This window comes from Lampris incognitus, chromosome 7 (genome assembly GCF_029633865.1).
Source record: "Lampris incognitus isolate fLamInc1 chromosome 7, fLamInc1.hap2, whole genome shotgun sequence".
Lineage (NCBI taxonomy): Eukaryota > Metazoa > Chordata > Actinopteri > Lampriformes > Lampridae > Lampris > Lampris incognitus.
Window position 1 is genome coordinate 8,513,377 of NC_079217.1, and position 24,336 is coordinate 8,537,712.

Below are 24,336 nucleotides of genomic sequence, written 5' to 3' on the forward strand. Positions count from 1 at the left end.
TGTGTCATTCTGAGGTGCAAGAGGAAAAACACCTTGCCAGTTTCTACAGGAGTATACAACTGGATTTATTGTATAAAGACACAAAGACAGCTTGGATAACTGGATCTTAGTTAGAATGTAATTATCATAACAAAAAGATCAGACTTAATGGAAATGAGCTACAGGACTCACAAAAAACAAATCACAAAGACTTAAAAAAAAGGTTTACACAATTAGTCAACACGAGTGGCAAAATATTCTGCCTAATCAAAATCGCCGGAAGATTCAATACTACAATTATCATTGTCTATTAAAAAAACCTTTAATGTCAAATTCCATTTGGGGTAAACTAAAAAAAAAAGAAGAAAAAAAAACAAAAACAAAAGGGGTAACTAAAAATAAAGGGTAGAATATGGGTAAAGGGTCTGAGCGGAAAAAGCATGCAGTTTGTTCTCAGCTAAGCTTACCAAACAAGCAAATTCAATGACTGACAATGTCATATTTGTTTTACCCAATCAATGTTTGACCCTCTTGCGCATCCCAGACAAAATAATAATAATTAAAAAAAATCTTGAATTATTCTTTTATTCTTAATATGTATAAAAGAACATGTGGGGGCTGCTCTTTCGACCGACGTCTCCCTTAAAATGTATAAACCAGACAAACAATTAAGGTAGGTGAGTAAATCTGTGACTGTACAAATTAAATCACGGGGGTCAGCCTTGTTGGGGCGCGGGACGAGCGGAGGTCTGCAAGCAGAACCAAGTTACTGGGAGCCCGAGGAGCCTTGGCCGCCCTGCCCAGAGTAGTTGCCGTACTGGCTGTAATACTGGTTCCACTGGCTCTGGTTCTGGTAGTACTGCTGCCACTGCTGAGCGTACTGGAGAGGAATGAGAAAACAAAATGAACAACCATTACATGCATAGTCAATCTGTCAATTAACTCAACTTTTGTTTGTCAAATTCTATTGCAATGTGCTTTACATGAAGGCAAATCTATTTTATTTATTTTGGAACTGCCACATCTTGACAGTGCAGTTACCATGGCACTGTGCCCATCAACAGACAAAATCATGTCTGTCCTGTCAAGTACAACCCTGAATACTGTATAATTTTAAATTTCCTTCCTCTTTGCCACAGGTCATATAACATACATGCACCTCATATGTGTATGTTAACCTGAGTAACGATGTTAGCTGAATTCCGCATATGACCTTCACCTTAACAGAGCATCTGATGTCACTGGAACAAAATGACCCATCCTCCCCCTGCTTTTTTTTTTTTTTTAATTATTAGGGAATAACATGGTCAAAGTGTCATCTTCTAGAACAGTGGTTCTCAACCCAGTCCTCAGGCACTGGGTTGACCCCCAGTACTGCTGGCTTTCTATTCTACCAGTTATTTAATTAGGTTCACGTTACCACATTAGCATATGACGATATCAACAAGGAAACATTGCGATGGATGATGATATTGTTGTTGGGGGGGGGGCAGCTACTCCTAAAAAGGTACTATAATTTTTTTTATATACTTTTATACTTTTTGTATGTATGTATGTTGGGCATTAATTACTAGTTCTATTTTTTGAGTCCATTCACACTGCCCATCCTCACCAATTCACGTGTTTTTTCCGTACTTTTCCACCCTGTAGCTTATCCTTCAGCCCCCTCGTTAAGCAGACCATCCGATTATAAAAATATTTAAAAACTAGTCATAGTAATGAAACTGCAGAATATACCAGTGAATAAAAAAAATAAAAAAAAGTAGGCCCAGCGGATGTGAGTGTATACTGATCAGTGACTTTGGCACGATGCATTATAGTGGTGACAAACTTGGTTGCTAAAACAGATGCCACTTCACCCACCTGGCAGTACTTTGGGTTTTGGCCTAATGGAAGAGGACAACCAAGACATACTTTTGAAGTGGTGTGCAGGATTTGTGCTAATGTAATCCACACAAAAGATGGACAGATGAGAAATCTTCACGACTGTTTGTGTATACACCATCCTGTCGAATATGCAACATTGCCGTCACGTACAACTGGCCCTTGCAAAACAGCTGATTATTGTGTGGTGGTGTGTGTATATGGCAGGGTGTGCCCCGGTGTTGGTGTGGACTGGAGGGTCTTTTAAATCATGATGTTACGACGGTAGAGGACTCAGTGGTCGATGACTGTCAGCCATCAGCCAAACCCTAGTTTACGTGTTGTGTAAGGTATTCCCCATCTAATCACACCAGGTGAGTGTAACCAACTGCCTGGAGGAAGAGAAAACCAGCAGTACAGGGGGCCCCTGAGTACTGGGTTGAGAACCATTGTTCTAGAAAAGCCCATGTTTATACTTAACTGCTATGCAAGTCTGAAAATCAGGCAATATGATGGTTTGTAACACAGACTGATTGACCAGGTTAGCTAAAGATGAACCCTGAGACCCTGGGCGGTCACCAACCTGCTGGTACTGCTGGTTGTAGTTCTGTTGCGGCTGCTGTGGCTGCTGCGGCTGCTGCTGCGGTGGTGGTTGTTGTTGTTGGTGCTGGCTATACGTCTGTCCGGTGGCAGGCGTCTGGCTGTAGCTCTGTCCGTAGCTTGGGTACTGACTGTAGCTGCCGTAGTAACCCTGGTTGTAGTTACTCTGGCTATACCCTTGGTTGTAGTTCTGGTTGTAGCCCTAAAGGTAAAACAAAAAATGATCTAATCAATTTATTCTGAAAAAGAGACAAAAGCGATAACTGGACAGGTCATTTGGAAAAAAGGACTGTGATATAGTATAGTCAAGTCCCTTCTTAATCAGAGTGGGCTGGGGACAATGGCCCTTTTTGGCCATACCCAGCAGTAAGGACCTTTGAGCAACCATATCTTTTCCAACTGTAGTGGGCAAAGGGTTGTTGCACCAGCTGGTTGCCCTACCAACATGATGAGCGGTTGAACAGAATCAAGTATAACCCTTTAAAAAGGTACCTGACTGTATCCTCCTTTGTTGTAAGGGACCGGGCGGTTGTAGCTTCCTCCAGATTGTTGGTTGCGGTTGTAGCCACCCCGTCCATTGGAGCCTCCGTCGCGGTAACTGCTGCCCCAGCGGTTCTGGTTGTAACTGCCACGATTGTAGCCTGACAAAAAACAAAACAAAACATTTTCATTATCATTACTCACATTTGTTAAAAGCATACAACTATTGTGCTGAGCTCAGACTTCACAAAATCAGTCCTCTCTTCTTGACACAAATGTGCCATCACAGAAAAAGGGAGAGCGTTGTGTTGGGTTATGAATGTAGAAAACACCAGTTCATACTGTGACATGGTGAAAGACAACCAATGAGCCTGGTTCAGGATGTCTAGCATGTCATTTTTTTTGGCACAGATCTTCTAGTGTGACAGCTTCCAAGATGTGCTGACCTATGTTGAAAAGAGAGCGCATCTTGCTCTTCAGTTTTTCTGGGTTGATGATCAGCTAAAAATGATTCAGACGAGCTAACTTTAGCTCTGTTGAACTGCTGCGAAAGCACCTATTTTACAATGTCAACAGCCGTCTAACCAAGATATTACATAAATATTATGAAATGTTAGCTAATCAATCGCAACTGTGCCGTCAATACAAGACCTACTTTCAATTAAACCAAAGACAACGGGCCTCATTCATACGTACAAATTTGTTCTTACACACCCACAGAATTTTTTTTAGGTTTCGAGACTGACATTCACAAGCAAAGCATGATGGTTATTTGTAATTCCTTCCCCCTAACATCTGTTGTCTACCTTTTGCAATGAGCAATCTCCCAGGCGTGTAACAACATCAGTGTTAGCCAACTGGTGTGTAAATTCAGGGATTACCCAGGTTCTGCACTGGTCCCTGAGACAAACAGACAAACTTCATGGCTAAAAAAATTCCATGGGTGTGTAAGAACAAATTTGTATGTACGAATGGTTGATGAATGAGGCCCAATGATCCTCAAGACATCTTCGCATCTATGAGAATATATATCAGTGTTGTTAATTTGATTTTGACTGGCATGTCTCCATCTCTCCCTCTTCATCCCTGACAAACCCTGTGCCCTAACGTGAAAGATGACATGAGAGGACGTCACTGTGAAAACGTGTAGTGCACTGCCTCAGGACAAAGACTTTCAATGACTCTGATCAGAAAAGTAGGTGTAGTCTGAGTTTAGGGATGGGTACTGAAACCCAGTATTAAACGGGCACCAGTGGTAAACTATTAAAGACCGTAGTTTTGATACGCTCCAGTGTTAATGGTTCTACTAGCGGTATTGGAGCAATTAAGAAAATAAATTTCCTATTTACTTAGGCTACATAAATGTTATCTTGCACATTTTATCTCAGCAACTCCGTTTCTAATTTGCAGTAAGATTAAGACACTTGTCTACAATGCATTTTTGCTATTTCCAATCCAGAAGAGGTCTCTCGGAGCCTGTCGTATGTGCGAGCCGAGAGGCGGGACCTGCTCTCTTTCCCCTCTCTCAGATGTACGTACACGTGTGTGTACACACACACACACACACACACACAGAGCCTACTCTTGGTGATAATGGCGGGGAGAGAACTAAACGGTCTACAGTCCGTTTATACTTCACTAGAGTCGTTGCTGACAATGCTTGCTGCCACAGGTGCGACAAGTCCTTTGCATGTAAGGGCAGAAACACAAGCAATCTTTCGAAACATCTAGTGAATGTGCATCAAATACAGGCGGACAAATGCAGTTTTCTACTGCCTAGCTTGTAGTTAATCTCTCGCTGCACCATCCACCTCAGGTATGTTATGTATGCCAGCAGTCTAGAGCCCACACAGAGTCAACTAAATTACAAAAACATGGATGAATGATTAAAAGTAATGCTCTATCCTGACATGTGAAAATAAAGCAATGTTAATTCTGTACTTAATTTGTTCTGTTTTTTTTTTTTTTGCTAAAAAAACCAAACAAAACAAAACAACCCGAAAAGTGTATCGTTTAAAGTACCGGATTGGCGGTATCGGTAAGAGTAGTAGTACCTTTAAAATCTTAACGATACCCATCCCTATCTGAGCTTGTCATTTAAGTCCCCAAACACAGAGGGCCACCGCCTCCTCACCTCCCCTGTATCCATTGCCTCCGTTGCCACCGCGGCTCTGGTAGCTGCCGCGTGACCCCTCGCGACTGTCATAGCGCTGGTATCCTCCAACGCTTCCACGACCGCGGAAGCTGCCCATCCTGTTGTCAAAGCGCTTGTCAGGGGGCGGGCCGGCCTTGCGGCCCTCCTCATTGTACTGCTTCACCAACTTGTCGGCCTCGTCACGGTCCAACTCTATGAACGTCACCCCATCGAGGAAGTCGCCAGCCACGGGCAGAGTGAAGTTGGCTTGGGGAGAGGAGAGGGAGGGGGGAGGACCAGTGACAGAGGTGACCAAAGGAAGAGGAAAGGAAAATCCAATCCAGCAGGATGGGGTGAGAGCGAGAGAAAGAGAGAGTGGGGGAGGAAGAGAGGGGGATGGGGGGGGGGTAGGGTTGTAGTGAAGACCGGAGTAGCATCACCACCAGAGGACAGAAAAAAAAACAACACACGATTATTACCACACAGAGGCAGTAGTGAAAAGATAGAGAAAGAAACTAAGAGCAGGTAGATGAAAGCAGATGGCAAGGTGTTTGGCAGGACAGGGAACAAACGTCACCTCCAGGAGTAACGTGGAGGAAACGTTTGTTGAAGCAAACAAGAGAGGGAGGGAAACTTCGGTGCAGGATGGTCGGGGTGTGTGTGTGTGTGGGGGGGGGGGTGTCACAAAAAGGACAACTAGGAGGTTTGGGGCAGAGGTGGGGAACAGCACTGCAAACCAAGGGCTGCACAGACGTAACCTTGCCACAAAGGAGCATCCGCTAACGTCAGCACTTTACAACGTGTGACTGCTAGTAAATCTGCCGAGCACAAGTGTGGAAACATCCTTTTCTGGGAAGCCAAAATGGCGCAATATTGATAAGCTATCACATGGCCTCTACACATACAGCAAAGTCTCAGTTTGCAGTGCATTGAGGAAAAAGTTGTATGACGGGTGGTAGATAAGGGGGCAAAAAGAGAAGAAATCAAATCAGGTGGACTGTTTAAACAATGTTCAGTTCTGAAATCTGGTCAGAGGCTATGATGTTGGGGTGGGGTGGGGGTAGGGGTACAGGGGGGTAGGGGCATCTTCCAAGTTTGATTGAGACAAAAACAAACAAACAAAAAAAACAAACAAAAAAAAAACAAACAAAAAAACAGAAAAAGTAAAAAAGTAGATCTGGTGTTTTTGTTGGTTGTTATCCACAGCGTTCCTACCTTTCATTTCTAAAACAGCATGATCGGGCACATCCTTCCCCTGCTGATCAGTTTGCTTTAATGTTCGTTCTTTTAAATCCTCGTCCGTGGGACAAATTACAATAGCCTTGCGTTGAAAACCTTCAAAAGGACGCATTTTTCGTCTCTGGGCTGATCCATATACATTTGTCTAGCAATGGTGACAAGAAAGAGGTAGAAGCTTGTTTGTTATTGTTTACTTGTTGTTTTGGCTTTCCACTGGGAGGAAGCTGGAACCCTGTAATAATGAAGTGAGAGAGGTTTGGCTTGGTTTCGTCAGTCTACGTTTTTACTCAAGTTACTTAATGGCCTCTCATCACTCCACAGACTCACCTGCGGGGCCGTGTGTCCACCTCCTCTGCGGTTTTGTCTCGACATCACTTACTGAGGGGGGGCTCATGAAGTATCTAGACTGACTTTTCTACTCTTCTGTCAGGGTGGCTGTCGATCTTTGAAAAGCAAATGACGTTGTGTGAATGATAAAAGTACATGATATGTGCGCTTGTTGCTTTGATTCAGCTATACCTCTGCTTGCCGCTCGAGTTTTCACCTTAGCGTCTCAGTCAAACTCATTGTGTTTCTATGTGTCATGGTCAAAACCACCCTGGTGGTGTCATCATCCTAAAATGGGCCGAGTATCTCACTATCCTCAATTCTCAACCGTGCAAATCTTACCAAATCCATCATTTAGAACATTAGAAGTCTACAAATCGTTGCAGTTAATAGCACTTCCCTGGACAATTAGCAGTAAGTGTTTCTTCCAAACTGCGGTACACATCTGACACAAATACCACCTACCCTTTGAGCTATAAAAATGTAGCTAAGGGAAAAGAAAGAGCATAAAAAAAGGTGACCAAGGCTACGCTGACTGTTCTTGACAGCCCCCCCCCCCACACACACACACACTTACCTCGACTTATTTCATCTTCATACGAGCTCTAGTCCAGGTAAAGACAACAACACACAGATATAACCCACCTGCGGGTACTCACAGTTTCCAAGGAAGGGCCCAGGATCCACCATTTGACCCACCTACCTTTATCTTTCAACATTTGCTGAGCATAAGGTTCTGAAAAGCTGAAAGGTTAGATGTCACTTACCTTCAGCGTCAATTCATTTTAAAAACACTCAATAGTTCCATGTATCTAACTATCAATTATAGATTTTTTTCCAAGTTAAAAAAATAAAAATAAAAAAAGCTATCATCTCTTTCTTGTTAAATTACCATAGCAACAGAAGGTGTTTTTCTTACTCACCAGGCAGAGCTTACTTGTTTCTCAACATCTTTACATAGTCATGGTCTACTTGTACATTGTTGAAATTCACAAGACAAAAACAATACTGTATATCATGACGTGAAAAAATAGAAAGTGCAAAATATACTGAGGGATGACAACATGAAGGATCTGTTACTTATGAAAGCCATTAATCAATTCCTGTTTCCTTCACAATACATGACAAGCAAGTGAAAAGAGGCTGATCAATGCTTCTTCTACTCTATCATACATAGAGCCCCCCTGAAAGATAAATGAATAGTCCATTAGAGAGAGCGATTATCAGGGCACATAGACTGACGGTGGTGTGTATCGGAGCAGGGTTGTGGGGGGTAGGGTGGTGGTGGGGGAGTCAGGGTCGAGGTCGGGGTGGGAGGCAGTACCTGGTCCAGGATGTAGTTGCGTCTCTTGCGGGCGGCGATCTCGATCAGCCGGTTCAGACACTGGGTGGCCTGCTGGATCAGAACGTCCCAGCGCCCAGCATAGTTCCTCTGCCGGCGGAGACCCATCACCTGCAGGGTGGATGGTCACAACAAACACGGTAAAATAACATGTTGTTGTAGGTAAGTGTAAAATTATTATTTTTTGGTTTGTTTTTACTTCAAGAGATGTAACAGAGAAAAAACAGCTAGGGGAAAATGGGAAAAGAAAACTACGAAAGATAACATGTTCAAGTCAGACAATCTTTTCCAATGTGGTCCATGAACGCTGGTGTGGTACACTGGCGACAATAAGAATTAACAGTTTAAGAGGAAAAAAGATTTTCATATTTGTTTTCCTTATTTTGCTTAAAAATGAATGTCAAAAGCTAAGAAACACACACAACATAACGTCACAATTACAATTAACATTTCATATCACAGACAACCTGCCAACCATCAGATAAACCATTCTAAAACCAGAATGCAGCTGCCTTGACCCCTCAAGAAATTTGCTGGCAAACAACGGCTGCCCTCAGCGACGGTTTGCAAGTCCTGACCTTCATCTTGTCCATGATTGCGTTGGTGCCCAAGATGTTGTACTTCTTATCAGGGTTTGTCTCAGCATGCTTTGCGGCCCAGGTGGTCTTCCCACAAGCCGGCAGGCCAACCATCATCAAGATCTGAAATGGGTCACCAGGTCCAGGACTCATCAGGCTAACTTAGTCTATCTCTTTATTCATTAGATTATCTAAAATTCATGAAAATATATAATTTATAACTTCAGTGCTACCTTTTATTTTTTTCCCTTACAACTTATACCCCTTCTAGGCCATTCTGAGGACCGGGATATTTTGCTGTTTAAGGGGACTCTGAACCCTGAACTCAATGCTAATGGTTGCTTACAATTACCAGAGAAGGAGGTGTATGAGAAAGCCTCTTCTTTCTTATTTTTTTCAAGAATTTTCTAGTCTAATTCACTGTACACAAAACACAATTCTTCAATACAATCTTTAAATGCTTATATATATTTATATAAGCAACCCTTATTCTTTTGTATGTTCTAAGAAACAAATTACATAGAAATTAAATTCAACACAAATAACTGAAACAACACAATTCCCATAAGATGTTTTATCACTACAGTGCAGCCCCTACCTCACACTCAGATTTGCTGGTGGGTCCCACAGTCCCTCTGGTCTTGTCCTCCAACCTGACTTCATGAATGAAGGTGTAGCCATTTGGTGTTGGGAAGTAAGGCTCCTCCTTCTGGCCAAAGTTGAACTCAACTGCACAATTCTTCACCAAGACGTGAGGGAACAGAGCACGGCCCGCCAGGGCCTCCCGGGAAACACGGAAACCAACATCCAACCAGACTCCATTCTTGGAGAAAGCCATCTCCACCTCATTGCCGCTGTCAAAGTCCTAGAATTGTTAAGTGTTAGAGGTGAAAGGGGAAAAATGTTACTTTGAGGTTTTACTCCCCCCCCTTTTTTCTTCCAATTGTACTTGGCCAATTACCCCCCTCTCCCAAGCCATCCTGGTCGCTGCTCCACCTCCTCTGCCAATCCAGGGAGGACTGCAGACTACCACATGCCTCCTCCGATACATGTGGAGTCGCCAGCCACTTCTTTTCACCTGACAGTGAGGAGTTTCGCCAGGGGGATGTAACGCGTGGGAGGATCACGCTATTCCCCCCACCTCGAACCGGCGCCCTGACCGACCAGAGGAGGCGCTAGTGCAGTGACCAGGACACATACCCACATCCGGCTTCCCACCCGCAGACATGGCCAATTGTGTCTGTAGGGACGCCTGACCAAGCTGGAGGTAGCACGGGGATTCGAGCCGGCGATCCCTGTGCTGGTAGGCAACGGAATAGACCGCCATGCCACCCAGATGCCAACTCTTAATATTTATAATCAGAAACGTACTAATGTTCAGCAATTTTCAGTATGTAAAATGTAACATTAATAGTTGCGGTACACGGGATAGAATCCGGTAGTTTTCAAAGCATATGTCCGTTATTTCACTTATCAAGGAAAACTGGACCAAGTAACCTTAACATTTCCAAGGCCTATAACATTTTAAGGCTGTATTCAAACATCTTTAATGGCTTTTGAGGACCTAACTCAAATGATGAGACCTCAGGGAACCACAGATGCCTTGGTGTTACCAACTACAACCACTTACGATGTAGCAGCCAATGACGTCATTTTCACCAAACTTCTCTCCGTAATCAGCAAACTTGCAGTCACATGACTTCTTTCCCGTTCCTCCATACCCATAGGAGAAAGGCTCCTCACCTGAAGAACAGCAGAACCAAATCTCATCCCTTCTGTTGGATACTTTATCAAAACACACCTATGGCCTTTCTATAATTCTTTTATGCATTTTTTTGTTCGTATCTTGCATTTACGTTTATTATTCAGTCCATCTTTTCCCAAGGGTCAAACTTCTAGACTTTTACCCATTTGTTTCTTCTTATTTTAACGGTTATCCACTTTTATCATCATCATTATTATCATAAAAAAAAACCTCTGCAGGAGACACCCTGAAACGTCTGACATCAGTTATCAGTCTGAATATCTCTATCTTTCGCTTACCAAGCTGTGTGCTGCAGGTGTTCAGGGACCATCCAATTCTGACCACATGGGGGTCTGGCTCACTGCTGGGCAGATGCTTGACAGGGATATCCTCATTGATCTTTTTTTTTTTTGGGGGGGGGGGGAGATGGGTTCAAAACCTTTTCTTTTTTTTAAGCATTGTCATATAGTGGTAAAAGCTTGTTACAAGGACAGATCACCATGTTGGAAAAGCAACAGAAAAACAAAGACTCTGATTTCATCAGCGGTCTGTACATTACAAATCAAAAACATCACGTATTGTGGTGATAAGATGTTAAACTAGATCTGTTACGCTTTGATATCTCCAGCAGTGTTATGTTCCTTTCACCCATGGGTAATGACTCTAAACAATCCTAAACAGGCCACTGTGCCATCTTTGCATGCATTTGCACTTGTGTGGTGTTGCATGTCACTCTCCCACTTCCATGTTGACAGAAGGGTACCAGCAAGAGTTAAAGGGAAGGTTTACAAGATGGTTGCGAGACCAGCTATGTTATATGGTTTAGAGACAGTGGCACTGATGAAAAGACAGGAGGTGGAGCTGGCAGAGTTGAAGATGCTAAGATTTTCATTGGGCGTGACGAAGAAGGACAAGATTAGGAACAAGTATATTAGAGGGACCGCTCAGGTTGGACGGTTTGGAGACAAAGCAAGAGAGACAAGATTGAGATGGTTTGGACATGTGTGGAGGAGAGATGCTGGGTATATTGGGAGAAGGATGCCAAGTATGGAGCTGCCAGGGCAGAGAAAAAGAGGAACGCCAAAGAGGAGGTTTATGGTTGTGGTGAGAGAGGACATGCAGGTGGCTGGTGTGACAGAGGAAGATGTAGGACAGGAAGAGATGGAAACGGATGATCCGCTGTGGCAACCCCTAACAGGAGCAGCCGAAAGTACTAGTAGATTTTTTTCCCTAAATGACTGCTAATTGTGGGTGTGTGGCATTCTTCTTATGTTGTACTGCTTGCTGCTGGAAGACAAGTTTCCCAAAAAGGGACTATGAAAGGAGATAAACGAAATGAAATATCTTCAGAGACATATTCCACTTACTTTCTCATCCAGTGTTGGATAATAAAGCGCCACGTTGAGTACAGGTTTTCATTCTAACCAAACACCATGCCAGTTCCTTTCACTTATTTGTTCTGGCCTCTCTGCCATAAGGTGTGCCAAAGAGTGCATCAGCTTCTGTGCAAGGTAGTTAAATTCAGTTCTACATACGCCTAACACTCAGCGGCACATATTTGGACAACACTTTGCTGTGTAGTACCTTTATCTCATAACAGACACGTCCACTGGAGACTCCATGTGTTGCCCGTGCTCCAGACCACAAATAAGCAAAGCCCTGTATGGTCAGGGGGTACCCGCTGTAGCGATCCCGAGACACTTTGAAGTGCAGATCACAGTTGTCTGAAGAAAAGGAATTAATTAATAATTAATTAAAAGTGTCAAAGAAAGCTGAATGAGTTCATCTGGACACAACGTTTATTGAGAGAAACTTTCATCACCTATCTAAGTGACCTCTTCAGTCTCAACTGACTGCAGGTATCCCCACCCTTATAAACAATACAGTTGCATAATGACCGAAACCAAAAATCAGTGTCATATGCAAATAGGCATGACCTTTAACTAGAGTTTCAATGGCCATGTGTACTATTCACAGTGGATTTGGGAATGTTTCCAATCACAGCATTGTAAGATCCTCTCTGCAACTAAGTGTATCAGGTGGCAGGCAAAACCAACTAGGCAGATGTGTGGATTTTGTGCCTTTAAAAAAGCTGCTATGCCTTTCCCCAAACCTTGCATAACTGCAGCATTGTCAGCTGCAAGGCTGACAAAATTTGACCATGGTATGCCTCTCTTCTTCAGTTCACCATCAAGCAATTCAAAGATTGCTCTTCCAGTAGACTCTCGATTCACAAATCTTAAGAAGCAACATCAGAACTACCCTCCCAAGACTAGCATCAAAATCCTACATTTTTATGTCCTCCATATCTGTGTTCTGATCTCTAGCAAGGCTGAAGAGAGAGCGCTTCATTGCTTTTGTAATGCATTCATCATCATTCCTGGCCAGTGTTTTTACTATGGAGGCCGTCTTGGTTCTGGCACATCCATACTTTTTGGCTATCTCACTATCGGCAAACATCTCCCTAGATAGTGGTCCGGCATGGTCTGCAGCAGCTAATGGCAAGTTGTGTCCTACAATAAATGTAGGGAAAAGGGTTTCTGCCCAAATTGGTCTCAAATCATGTGCTTGTAAGAAGAATGAGTTAATTCTAGGGGCTGAATCTGTAACAGCCACAGTTTTTAAATGTTTTTTTCCCCCTCCATGTGGCATCAACAGTCTGTAAGAGACAGACAGAGACAGGCAGGCAGGCAGGCAGGCAGGCAGACAGACAGACAGACAGACAGACAGACAGACAGACAGACAGACAGACAGACAGACAGACAGACACACACACACACACACGTCTTTCTTCATAATTCTAGTTTTGACTGTTGAAGTGATCAGGCAAAATTGTATAATTTGATCCGATTCTACAATATGACTTGCACTGCATTAGGCTATAGTATAATAAACAGTGAAAGTCAAAAGTTTGAGTACACCTGCTTTAAACCATTTTTTCATGATTAATGTTTCATTGTATATGTGCTTATACAAACTGACAACCATACGTGAATTGCATTCAATTATTTGATAAAATATTTTGTCTACTTGTATAACATTTCATCACTCGTCTAAGTTAGATGAGTGATGAAATGTTTCTCTCAAACATGTCCAGATGAACTGATTCAACTTTCTTTTGATTTTCTTACCTGGATTAATGAGCATGCATAAAGACCTATCTTAAAAATAATTCATATGTATTTTATAGAAGAAGCTGAACAGCATTAAAACTAATTACTTACATGTATCAATTGTTATAAGAGTATCATCAATGTTTTCTTCTTCATCTTCAGCAGGGGGCTGTGGTGTGCGGGACCTGCAGAGCACAGAGAGGAATATTCAAGAACAGAACCTTACACCGTTTTCTTTTAAAAGTTTCCCAAAACCTCTAATTGAATCGCAATAAAACCTCAATCCCCCCCCCTGCCTTCTTTTCTCTTACCTAACACCCATCTATCACTCATAACCAAGATAAGGTCTCAGAAACAGTAGTAGAGATCTGCACTTACAAAACTTTTCCCTCCATTTTTCCATTGGTTCTGGATCTTGCACTCCTTGCTGTTAAGTCATGTGTGATGCTGGTCATAAAGAAACTTAATCTCTAATCCAACACCCATTGTCACCCACTCTGGATAAGAGCACCAGCTAAATGAATAAAAAGCCAAAATCTAAGAAGTCAGGCAATTACAAGCAGTGTTACCTCTTGTCCTCACGGTGTTCATAGTAACCATAACCTCGGCCCTCGTCATAGGGTCTCTTGCGTCCATGTGATCCAGATCTTTCAGTTTCCACCTTGACTTGTTCCATCTGCTGGCCCTCTGCACTCTCCCATGCATTGGCTGGTCTATCCTCCTGCTCCTCATCCTGCTGCTGGCCCTCAGTAGCATCAGTCTCCTCAGTTTTCACTTCAATTTTTATCTCTAAAATTGTGAAGAAGAATCATAGTGAGCCCAACATCCAAAGTTTTGACTGAGTGTAGAACTTTGGCATTCAGATGCAACGTTAACAACAGCCATCTAACAAATACTCAGAAGGCTTTGTTTGGGGCATGAGTTTTTCTAATGTACAGTACTCTTAGACAGGTAACCCAGCATCATTAAAAGTCCCACTCTTTTATAATAACCTACATGGGTGGCACATTAAATTTCCCTGTAAATTTTGTGATTCACTAACAATCACTGTCTGCATGACAAAAAAGTTTCCTACATGAAAACACTGATGATGTGCTGAAAGTGAAGGTACAAAAGTGTTCAAATAATACCTATTTTTTTCTCAGACTTCTCCTCTGATTTTAGATTAGGTTTGGCCTCACGCTCAGGCGCCACCTCAGTCTTGTTCACGTCAACATCTTCAGTGAAGTCTGGCATCTTGTGGTCTGCGTGAAGAGGCGGCTCAGTGTCACACTCAAAAGGCCCGCCTGTCGCCTCTTCTGCTTCAAAGTATCCACCTGAATCTCTGTCCTCTTCATCTTCTTGGTCCTGTGGGACGTCTCCTTCACCAAATTCATCATCTGCTTCTGAAAAAAAAGAAAAAAAAGAAAAGAAAAAAAAGGTATTTTTTTGGTAAAAAAAAAAAACAAAAAAAAAAACGTGAAACCAAGTTTTTGATACCACTCAAACGTTTTTAACATGGGCTCACTGTGTGTATTACTGAACTTGAAAATTCAAATTGAATATGCGTTGGCTGAGAATACAGCTCACACACGACAAAAGAAAACACGTCCGTTAATAAGAAAATAGTCCACACACTGTGCATTATGTGCCCATTGGATGTTTATTGAGAAGATCACTCTTGGTCAGTGATCTTCCAAAGGATAAAAGTCATCCTTAACAACGATCCTTGGCAGATCAAAACATTAAAACATTGATATTGTTAGAAAAACTAACTACATGGGCATAACACAAAGTATGCAGACACGTTTACTGTTCATACAACTCAATGGGGAGACATTGTAATTAACGTGTTCCCACGGGCACCGTGTTTTCAAACCCCTGTTTGAATCTTAAGTGGGTTTGTAGAAGGATGGAAGACTTGCGTAGAAATTACCACTACAACTGTTACTGACACACGAAACTTAACAAAGGCGAGCTATAAAATTCCCTGAGAGCTTTGGGGTGAGGGTTCAACGGCAAAACACTGGACAAAAAAAAAAGTTCAGAGGTATGACAGACTTTTAGGGTCTGAGGATAATTGTGGGGTGAAAAAAAACTAACCTTGGGGGTCTTGAGCGTCCTCTCCAGCGTCTTCTTCGCCTGGAAAGTCGTTGGAGTAGTCCTCTTCCTCGTGTTCCGCCGGTCCACCCTCGTCTCCCCCAGCATCAGCCTCTGCATCCAGCGCAGCTCTCAGCCTCTCCACCAGGTCCGCCTTCAGGCCTCTGGTGTCCAGGCCGCGGCGCTGAAGCTCCTCTTTCAACTCATTGACTTTCAGTTTCTTTACGTCAACACTCATGTTTGGCAGATCTGGGCCGATTATTTATTCACTGTGGACACAAAGAAATGTGTGCACGTTAAAAAAAGGTCAACGGCAGCAATTTGGGCCCAAATGGGTCGTCACTACCAAGCGTCGCGCTGGAGACGGTAGTAATCGTCTGGCTTAGCAACGTTAGCGCTGGCTAGTTTTACTTAGCTTGTAGCGCTAAGCTAGCAGCCAGTTAAGCGACTAAAACGCACCGCCCGTGCTTTTTCCACTGTTTCCCCGAAACAATAAGGAATCCCTGTACGCAGGCCCCACACTTACCCGGCCGGCGACGGTTTATAAGTTTAAAACCTCGGCCAGCTGCGTCGGTAAACGTACTGCCGCGAGTTACGTAGCTAGCGCCGCTAGCGCGTCAGCCGCGCGTTTAGCCGCCGAGCGCGCCGACGCCGAACGCGCGCACCGGCGCCCCGATACGCGACGGGGCTCAACGCGAATTGCGACGTGGCGCGCAACGCACTTGGCCCGACAAAGTGCGTGTGCGCCCCGGGTAAAAGTGCGCGGAGAGAAATGGGAATTTACTAAAGAACGAGGCCTACCTTCTCACACGAGTCGCCCGCGTCAACCGGGGTAAAAAAAAATAATAATTCCAAGAGCCCGCCAAGTGCTCCCCTAGCGGGCGGCGGGGATACTCCCTCGTCGTCGTCCGCTTCCTTGTTTTCGGGACCCCTGTCATAGCTACGGTTCATTTCAAATCAGATTCTTTCTTCTTCTTTTTTTTTCTTTTTTTTTTTTAATGAATTTCACAAAAATTTCGTACTGTAAACTGCTAATCAGACATGTTGGCCCCGTTATTTACTTGCCCGGTGCGGGATTCGATACGAGGTGTACCGCGCCACAAGGCGACATCACTAACCGCTCGGCCAAAGGGTCAGATCCGTTAGCTAGGGGCTAACGTGTCTTATTAGTAGTTTACAGTCGTCACCCTCCCCGGAAGCGCGCCCTCGTGATGTTATTCCCGCGCTACGAAGAGACTTCTGAGGATCTGCACACTTCCGGGTCCCACCGCTGCCACCAGTGTAACCGGTTATTTTCTTGCCCGGTGCGGGATTCGATACGAAGTGTACTGCATCACAAGGCGACATAACTAACCGCTCGGCTAAAGGGTCAGACCCGTTAGCTAGGGGGCTAACGTGTCTTATTAGTAGTTTACAGTACTAAACATAAGATGGATAAAAACGTTTTAAATCAACACCATTTGACTTTATTTTACATCACCCATTTACAGTTGTGTCGTAGCCTATGATGTACACAGATTCTGAACCAGCAAAGGGATTCCCAGTGTCATTACTACACGCATGTTTACGAAAACGAAGATGGAGGGGGCTGGCTACTTCTATTTAGCTGCATGGGCATGGCCTAATTGTTAAGTTTATATTTTTTGTCCTTCTGTACCCATTTTACAGTGCAAGAAAACATTTCCGAATACTGAATGACACCAGACAGCACAATGCAAGTGGTCCTAGGACAGTTCACACCAAACAGGTACAAGGAGTCACCTGGAGAGCTTATATTCTCGTCATGAGTTCTGAGAACCCAATGAAAGGTGATATGTCTATCAAATATAGAAACTTCGTCTCCGAGGTCATCACTGGCTCGTAAATATATACAATTAAGCTTGCAATGAACATGCAAGGGACTATGAATATCATAGCAATCCCTTTACAACTGGTTACTCAAAACATGAGCTGACAAAAGCACCCAAAACCACAACACACTAGTATGCTGAAGTCCAACTCTTGCACCCAACTCTTAGGGCAAGGGAAACAGCGTGTGAGGCAGGGCCAGGCTGCACGTATGGCAGTGCTATGTTGGAGCACTTTCTCAAATAGAAATTAACAACAGTCCCATGCCACCTATCTAACAAATGAAATAATCACTTTTGCGTGGGGACAGGGAAGGACAGCAGCAGCCTGTTGATCTCTCTAAGCTGCGCGTCTTGTGTTTCCGTGGTTAAGGTGAGCTCCCCGATTTGAGTTTGTAGGTTGTTGATAGTTTCGTTGAGCTCCTCTTCTTTGCGGCGGGAATTGGTAGCCTGTCTACTGTACTCCAGCACCATGCAGCCGCCGCCGATGAGGAAGATGATTGCCTCCCCCAACAGCTCTGCCCCAAGCTCAGCCGCTGCATCTTCGTTCAGAGGCTTAATGGTGGAACCCCTGAACCCCATGATCCGCATCTTGGTTCTCATCTCGATCCAGTGGTAAACTGCGTAGACAAGAAGCATGCACAACACGAGATATATAATGCGTTGTAGGTGAGCGAGATATACCTATTATTTGGACACAAAAGACGTAAAAAGAACCGGCTTTGATATTGTAAGTGAGTGGCCTTTATATTTCAATCATGCAGGAATCTTGAGTGCATTTGTGGTCTATGTATGGTTCATGTTATTTGTATGGCCCTACATCACGGTTCAGTCTCAGACGGCTTTACAGTCACGTTGCATTTTATAGTATAGAGAAGATATCCAACAATTTCAACAACTCATTTTATCTATTTTTATTATATTTTGAACAACACATGGGGCAAAAGGCACTTTCAAAGCAATGATCTCGACACAAGCTCAATGACATACGAGTCCCGCCCTCCACGACTTTGGCTTAATCTAATTGGTCGATTCCGTCACCTCGCGAAAACGATTGGCCAAAGCAACCGCGAGACGCAAAGCCCATTGGCTGTCGTGGAAAGCTAATGCCTCTCCGCTTTAGCCAAACCCCCTCTGGATGTCGGACACCGACACTTATGTGTCATTGACCGCGGTTAGCCTGGTTACTTACGCTGTGCCGGGGGGAGACATACATAAGTCTTGAAGAACTCGCTCCTACGGGCCCCCGCTTTTATCCTGTTAGCGACAGGCTTGCTCATCTGCCGTACTCCCAGATAGAGCAGCTTGGCGATGGGGAAAGCGCCGACGACCATTTTAGCGGAAATGCTTCACCGAGGGGCGGGGCACGTACAGGTCACCAAATGTCACGTACGATGATTGACGGACTCGTGCGCGATGCTGTGAGGAGGGGGGGCGGGGTAGTCGCATGCGATTAAATACACGTAACCGATTTCGGCACTTTAGCTCCTCTCTTGTTTTAATATTCAATGGCCAGACTATACTGAACGATACTCCGCTGGAAGGGATCTGTGCCAAACATAGTCATAGCGGGTTTTGCGTGCCTGACCATTCACGCAATTCATGCAATTTTCATACACATTTACAAATAAAGGATTCCAACGAAAATCTGGGATTACACAACGATTGGACGGAGGATAGTCGTATTTTGGACAGCTATGACACACACACACACACACACACAAAACCCAACACCTGGCTCAGATTACAACAACGCGGCAGAGCCAGTGGGTTGGACTAGGAGCCAAAATAACTTGACTCAATACGCAGCTATGACTACATGTTCGGAACTACCCCCACAAGAGCATAACAGAGGCCGGTTAACCGAGTCCAAAGTCTACAGAGGGTCTTGAACAAAATCAACTCCGGCGCTCGGGTTTTCAACAGAAGACCGAAATTCTCCTTTTGAGGTAAGGATTTTTTTTTGTTTTTTTTTTATTCGGTCTACCTCGGCAGTTTTCGGCACGAAGGCTGAAGAACGGAATCCGGGGACACTGCGATCGCTATTGTTTCGCGTCTAATACGCGCACACACGCGTCGCTATGGTCCGACCGTGTTTGCTGGGGCGACACGTGGTATGTGAGTCCAAAGTATGAACACGAAAAGTCCCTTCGTTTACGCGCGTCTTCGCACGGTCTCCCTGTCCATTGTGAAGAGTTGTCGGACGTGAGGAGGAGCTTGTCTGCAGCTCTCGGAACTAATGGAAGTCAGATGTTGCCCACTAGGCCTGGTCTACCCTAATAGGCCGTAGCCACTTGAGAAGAGAATGTTGAACGTGTTGCACTTGTCAATCGCACGACATCAGGTTGCACCGAAAGCCTCCTCTCTCTCGCGCGCGCGCGCGCGCGCTCTCTCTCGCGCTCCCTCTCTCTCATCACTGGAAGTTCCACAAGGAAATTGGGGGGGGGGGGGATAACTTGTCTTTTTTTTTACGTTGCAAACAGCAGCTGTGGGTTAAAGCGTTGAAAGGTGACGGTAAACTAAGCCCCGTTGCATAGCCAGATTTCAGCGGCATCTAATTTGCGTCTGCGTTAAAACCAGTCAGGCGGCATAATTCCAACGGTGCCTGCTGCGTAACCTGTAGTCCGAATCACTGCAACACATGTGACTGTTTTGTTTTTTGTTTTTTAAGAGGTGGAAAAACCCGGTCCAGAAAGTAAAAAACCCTCACCGTGTCTTTGCTCAATCCATGTGTTAAACCAGCAGATTGCGCCGACTATTTTCCCCAAATCAGCCGGTTTAATACGTGGATGGAGTAAAGACACGGTTAGGATTTTTACTTTCTGGACCGGGTTTTTTTTCTTTTCCTTTTTAACTATTTGTATCGGGTGTAAAAAAAAAATCTTCACGTGCTTTATTGAACACATACCAGCGGACAAAACGCAGATCCCTGCCTGCTCATCTCTGTCGTGCGCTGGTGTCTTTACACCCCCCGCTAATTGTCATGAAACGCTGAGAGACGCCGCAGCTGAAAAGGCGTCAGGAATGCAACGGAACTCGCAGACAACTTCGGATGAGGCGATCAAGATGACGCTCCTTACACGTGCCGTCGCACGGGTTTTGCCTTCAGGCGGAGGATTTGGGGGATTTATGCAGATTGCTGTTTCAATGTTGCAGAATAAAACTCCTTATTGAAGTCGTAGAAATTCAAAATGTGCTCGGTCTGCTTCGTTACTGCACGGTGGCTGCGGCGCTTGCAGGCAGCCCTGTGGTGGAGTGTGAACTATCTGCAGAGGAAGCTCGGGGCCAGTAGTTGTAAGGTTGCGTGTAAGAGCTGCATGAATGCACGGGACCAACGAGGCGACCATGAGGCGCTTATTGTCATTTGATCTGAACTCTAAGACAAGATGAGCATCTATCTTGTGTTTTTTGTACTTGGGGTGGCAAGGTATTCGTTGAGGGTACGCTCAATAAATACTTGACCCTTAGAGCCGCCCTTGCAGGAATGCCAGTCCGCTGTGTTGTACAGCAGTGGGAAATTCCAGAGTCACAGGCTGGTACAGACCAGTCTGGTATTTTGAGGTAAAGAAGATGGTCCGCTCGTGGTGTTAGGCCGTTCAATCAGCTGCCTGTAACAGTAAACAAGTGAGAATAGTGGGTGGATCAGTTGCTATCGCTGTTGGAGTAATGGGCCTTTTCCCTGTTTAAGTGCACGAACAAAGACATTAGTCATGCAACACTTGAGGACAGGTTTGGAAGTTGCCTTGTGTCGCCTGTTTTCCTTGGCAGTGACAGTTCGCCTACTGTGAGAAGGAAAGATAAAGTTATGTGGCGGGGAGGGGCGTCCGGGTAGTGTAGCGGTATTCCGTTGCCTACCAACACGGGGATCGGCGGTTCGAATCCCTGTGTTACCTCCGGCTTGGTTGGGCATCAGGCGTGGATCTACGGGGTGGCAAGGGGTGGCAGCTGCCACCTCTGGGACACAGTCTTGCCACCCCAGGAAAAAATCTCTAGATCCACCACTGTTGGGCGTCCCTACAGACACAATTGGCCGTGTCTGTGGGTGGGAAGCCGAATGTGGGTATGTGTCCTGGTCGCTGCACTAGCGCCTCAGGGGCAACTGGGGGGAACAGCGTGGTCCTCCCACGCGCTACGTCCCCCTGGTGAAACTCCTCACTGTCAGGTGAAAAGAAGCGGCTGGCGACTCCGCATGTATGGGAGGAGGCATGTGGTAGTCTGCAGCCCTCCCCGGATCGGCAGAGAGGGTGGAGCAGAGACCGGGACGGCTCGGAAAATAGGGTTATTGGCCGGATACAACTGGGGAGAAAAAGGGGTAAAAAAAATAAAGTTGTGTGTTTGGAAGTGTGGGTGTGTGTTTGTGCGCGTGTTCATGTGCACGTAGTGTAATTTAAATGGCAAATGGCCTGCATTGATACAGCGCTTTTCAAGTCTACCCACTACTCAAAGTGCATCACAGTGTGTGCTTCCCATTCACACAGACACACACACCCAGGGATGAATTTCAGCTACTCATGCTGATAGGTTTGATGTGTCGGTGACTAAGAAGGGAAGCGATTTGGGTGTCGACACTGTAAAAGGTACTGGGCGGAGTGCCCTGGGTGAGGATAGTCTTTGTCTCTGATAGTTATTTTGGTGGGTGTAAAGGTCATGAGGCAGAAGACTCGAGCTCTTACTAAGCCGGGGGGGATGTATATAAATTGGATATTTCGTCATGATATTTTTCAGACCAACACGTTTGAGGTTGAAGCGTTTGTAACCTGCCAAATTAAATGGAAGCCACATATGTAGTGCATAAATTGTTTTACGCCCTCGAGGGTAGTGACACAACCCCAGATGATTAACCGAATGACACAGGACCAAACCTCTTTTTGCCTTTACACAACTTCCTTTAGCTTCCACCAGAGACCGGTTGTGCCGAAAGACATTTTCACCTCACAAAGTAGTACTGGGGTAGAGTAAATTGTAAATGTTTGCTTAATTTGGCAATGGACCACTGCGCGATTGAATGTCCATCCAGGAAATTCAGCCCCCTGACTGTTCTTAAGCATCCAAATCTTACCACAATAACCCCCCGTGGCAACTTAAGTGCTTTTGCAGCAGGAGGCATGATTTGCACCGCACCTAGTTGAATGTGTCACCGGTCCTCAAAAAGCTCGGGTCTTTGTTTTGTGCGGTTTTTTTTTTCTAGTCTGAGTTTTCTGCAAGTTGCCCTTCAAGTTTCTCCATCGTTGGCCACGTGAGCGTTGAAGTCCCCCAGCAGAACTATAGAAACTATATGCAGAACTAGATGCAGACAGCAGAACTATATCAAATGGCCGGGATGAGAGTCAGCACCTCCAAGTCTGAGGCCATGGTTCTCTACCGGAAAATGGTGGATTGCTCCCTCCAGGTTGGGGATGAGTTGTTGCCTCAAGTGAAGGAGCTCAAGTATCTCGGGGTCTTGTTCACAAGTGAGGGTAGGATGGAGCGGGAGATTGACAGGCAGACTGGTGCAGCATCAGCAGTAATGTGCATGTTGTACCGGACCGTTGTGGTGAAGAGGGAGCCGAGCCGGAAGGTAAAGCTCTCAATTTACCAGCCGATCTTCGTCCCAACCCTCACCTATGGACATGAGCTTTGGTTAGTGACCGAAAGGGTGAGATCGCGGATGCAAGCAGCTGAAATGAGTTTCCTCCATAGGGTGTCTGAGCTCATTCTTAGAGATAGGGTGAGGAGCTCGGACATCCGGAGGGAGCTCGGTGTAGAGCCGCTGCTCCTTTGTGTCAAAAGGAGCCAGTGGAGGTGGTTCGGGTATCTGATTAGGATGCCTCCTGGGTGCCTTACTTTGGAGGTTTTCCGGGCACGTCCAACTGGGGAGAGACCCCGGGGTAGACTCAGAACTCACTAGAGGGACTACATGTCCAATCTGGCCTGGGAACATCTTGGGATCCCCCCAGGAGGAGCTGGAGGGTGTTGATGGGGAGAGGGACGTCTGGAGTGCCCTACCTAGCTTGCTGCCACCGAGACCCGATCCCAGAGAAGTGGCTGATGATGAGATGAGATGAGATGAGATGAGATGAGATGAGATCTCTGCAAGTCTAGAATACATAATTGAATACAAGCCAGCCTGGGCTGGCACAGATTCAACTGCAAGGAAATAAAAAAAACACACATCATTTAATCTGACACTTGTTTTTAACAAAGCAAATTCCTTTGCTAATTTCACGGGAATAGTTCAGGTGTTTCCAGTCCAACACAACTGCCTTCATTAGTTTTCTTGTGTGAAGATGTTGACGCTTGTCGGCAAAAAAAGAGAGGAAATATTTGAATCCACTTGAAAAAGGCACACTTTTTTCATCCCACTTGCACTTTTTTCTTACACTTGAAGTATATTGACACTGAATATTAGGCCAAATAACCCTTGAAAATTGACATTTTTTTGCAGTGCATAGTAGCTTGAGGGTTCTCGACCCTAGAGAGAGCGAGAGAGAGATCTTTACAGGAAATGAAAGGGAGCGAGGGAATACTGAAGTGAGAGTGGGAGGAAATGAATTGAGGCGCGGATGGGAAGGCGTCGCCAGAAACTGGAAAATCAGTTAGTCTCGACTCGGTGGAGGAGTAAAGCGGGTGGGGTGGGTATGTAGTCATGTACTGACAGATTGTAGCATTGTGATGAGCATAATGATTTTGGTCTCCAAAATACACAAATTTCCCTTTAACTGCTGCGATTGCAATGACACATCGGTCAGAATCAGAAACCAGAAACACTTTGTCATCAAACGTCATTTCCCCCAGCCCACAGCAGTGCAACACAAAAACAAAAACACATATCTAAAAACTACAAGAACTACAAGAACACATATATCCAAACTAACACATGGATCTAAACTAAAAAAAAAAAAAATCACTCTCCAGGAGAACGAACGCCAGCCAGGGTGACTGTCAGAACTGCAGGTCTGCACGGGCTAGCGGTTAGCTTAGCCTGCCCCGCTTCCGCGTCCTGTCAGACCGCCCTCGGCGTTTCCTCTTCAG

General features: G+C 45.0%; 3 protein-coding genes across 4 annotated transcripts in view; 1 reads left to right on the forward strand and 2 right to left on the reverse strand.

Annotated features, from left to right (window-relative positions):
• Window positions 1-47: 47 nt before the first annotated feature.
• hnrnpul1 (heterogeneous nuclear ribonucleoprotein U-like 1) lies at window positions 48-16,351 on the reverse strand. Of its 2 annotated transcripts, none has more exons than XM_056283027.1 (16): window positions 16,280-16,351; window positions 15,482-15,747; window positions 14,530-14,784; window positions 13,969-14,188; window positions 13,511-13,584; window positions 11,871-12,010; window positions 10,586-10,685; window positions 10,173-10,285; window positions 9,141-9,407; window positions 8,543-8,665; window positions 7,947-8,075; window positions 6,272-6,440; window positions 5,057-5,323; window positions 2,935-3,083; window positions 2,426-2,644; window positions 48-859 (listed from the first exon to the last, which is right to left on the reverse strand). In XM_056283027.1, the coding sequence occupies exons 2-16, from the start codon at window positions 15,714-15,716 to the stop codon at window positions 746-748; spliced, it is 2,574 nt and encodes an 857-aa protein (XP_056139002.1). In that variant the 5' UTR covers window positions 15,717-15,747; window positions 16,280-16,351; the 3' UTR covers window positions 48-745. The 2 variants fall into 2 exon arrangements, with proteins under 2 accessions (XP_056139002.1, XP_056139003.1); XM_056283028.1 differs by lacking the exon at window positions 16,280-16,351 and adding an exon at window positions 16,005-16,252.
• Window positions 16,352-16,933: 582 nt separating this feature from the next.
• opa3 (outer mitochondrial membrane lipid metabolism regulator OPA3) lies at window positions 16,934-18,671 on the reverse strand. The gene is made up of 2 exons (XM_056284019.1): window positions 18,518-18,671; window positions 16,934-17,945 (listed from the first exon to the last, which is right to left on the reverse strand). The coding sequence occupies exons 1-2, from the start codon at window positions 18,657-18,659 to the stop codon at window positions 17,617-17,619; spliced, it is 471 nt and encodes a 156-aa protein (XP_056139994.1). The 5' UTR covers window positions 18,660-18,671; the 3' UTR covers window positions 16,934-17,616.
• A 447-nt stretch (window positions 18,672-19,118) lies between these two features.
• The window catches only part of ppp1r13l (protein phosphatase 1, regulatory subunit 13 like), a 44,070-nt gene continuing 38,852 nt past the window's right edge, over window positions 19,119-24,336 (forward strand). The window contains exon 1 of the mRNA XM_056283323.1: window positions 19,119-19,274. The gene's annotated coding sequence lies outside the window, so the exon portion shown is untranslated. The remainder of the gene's footprint in view (window positions 19,275-24,336) is intronic.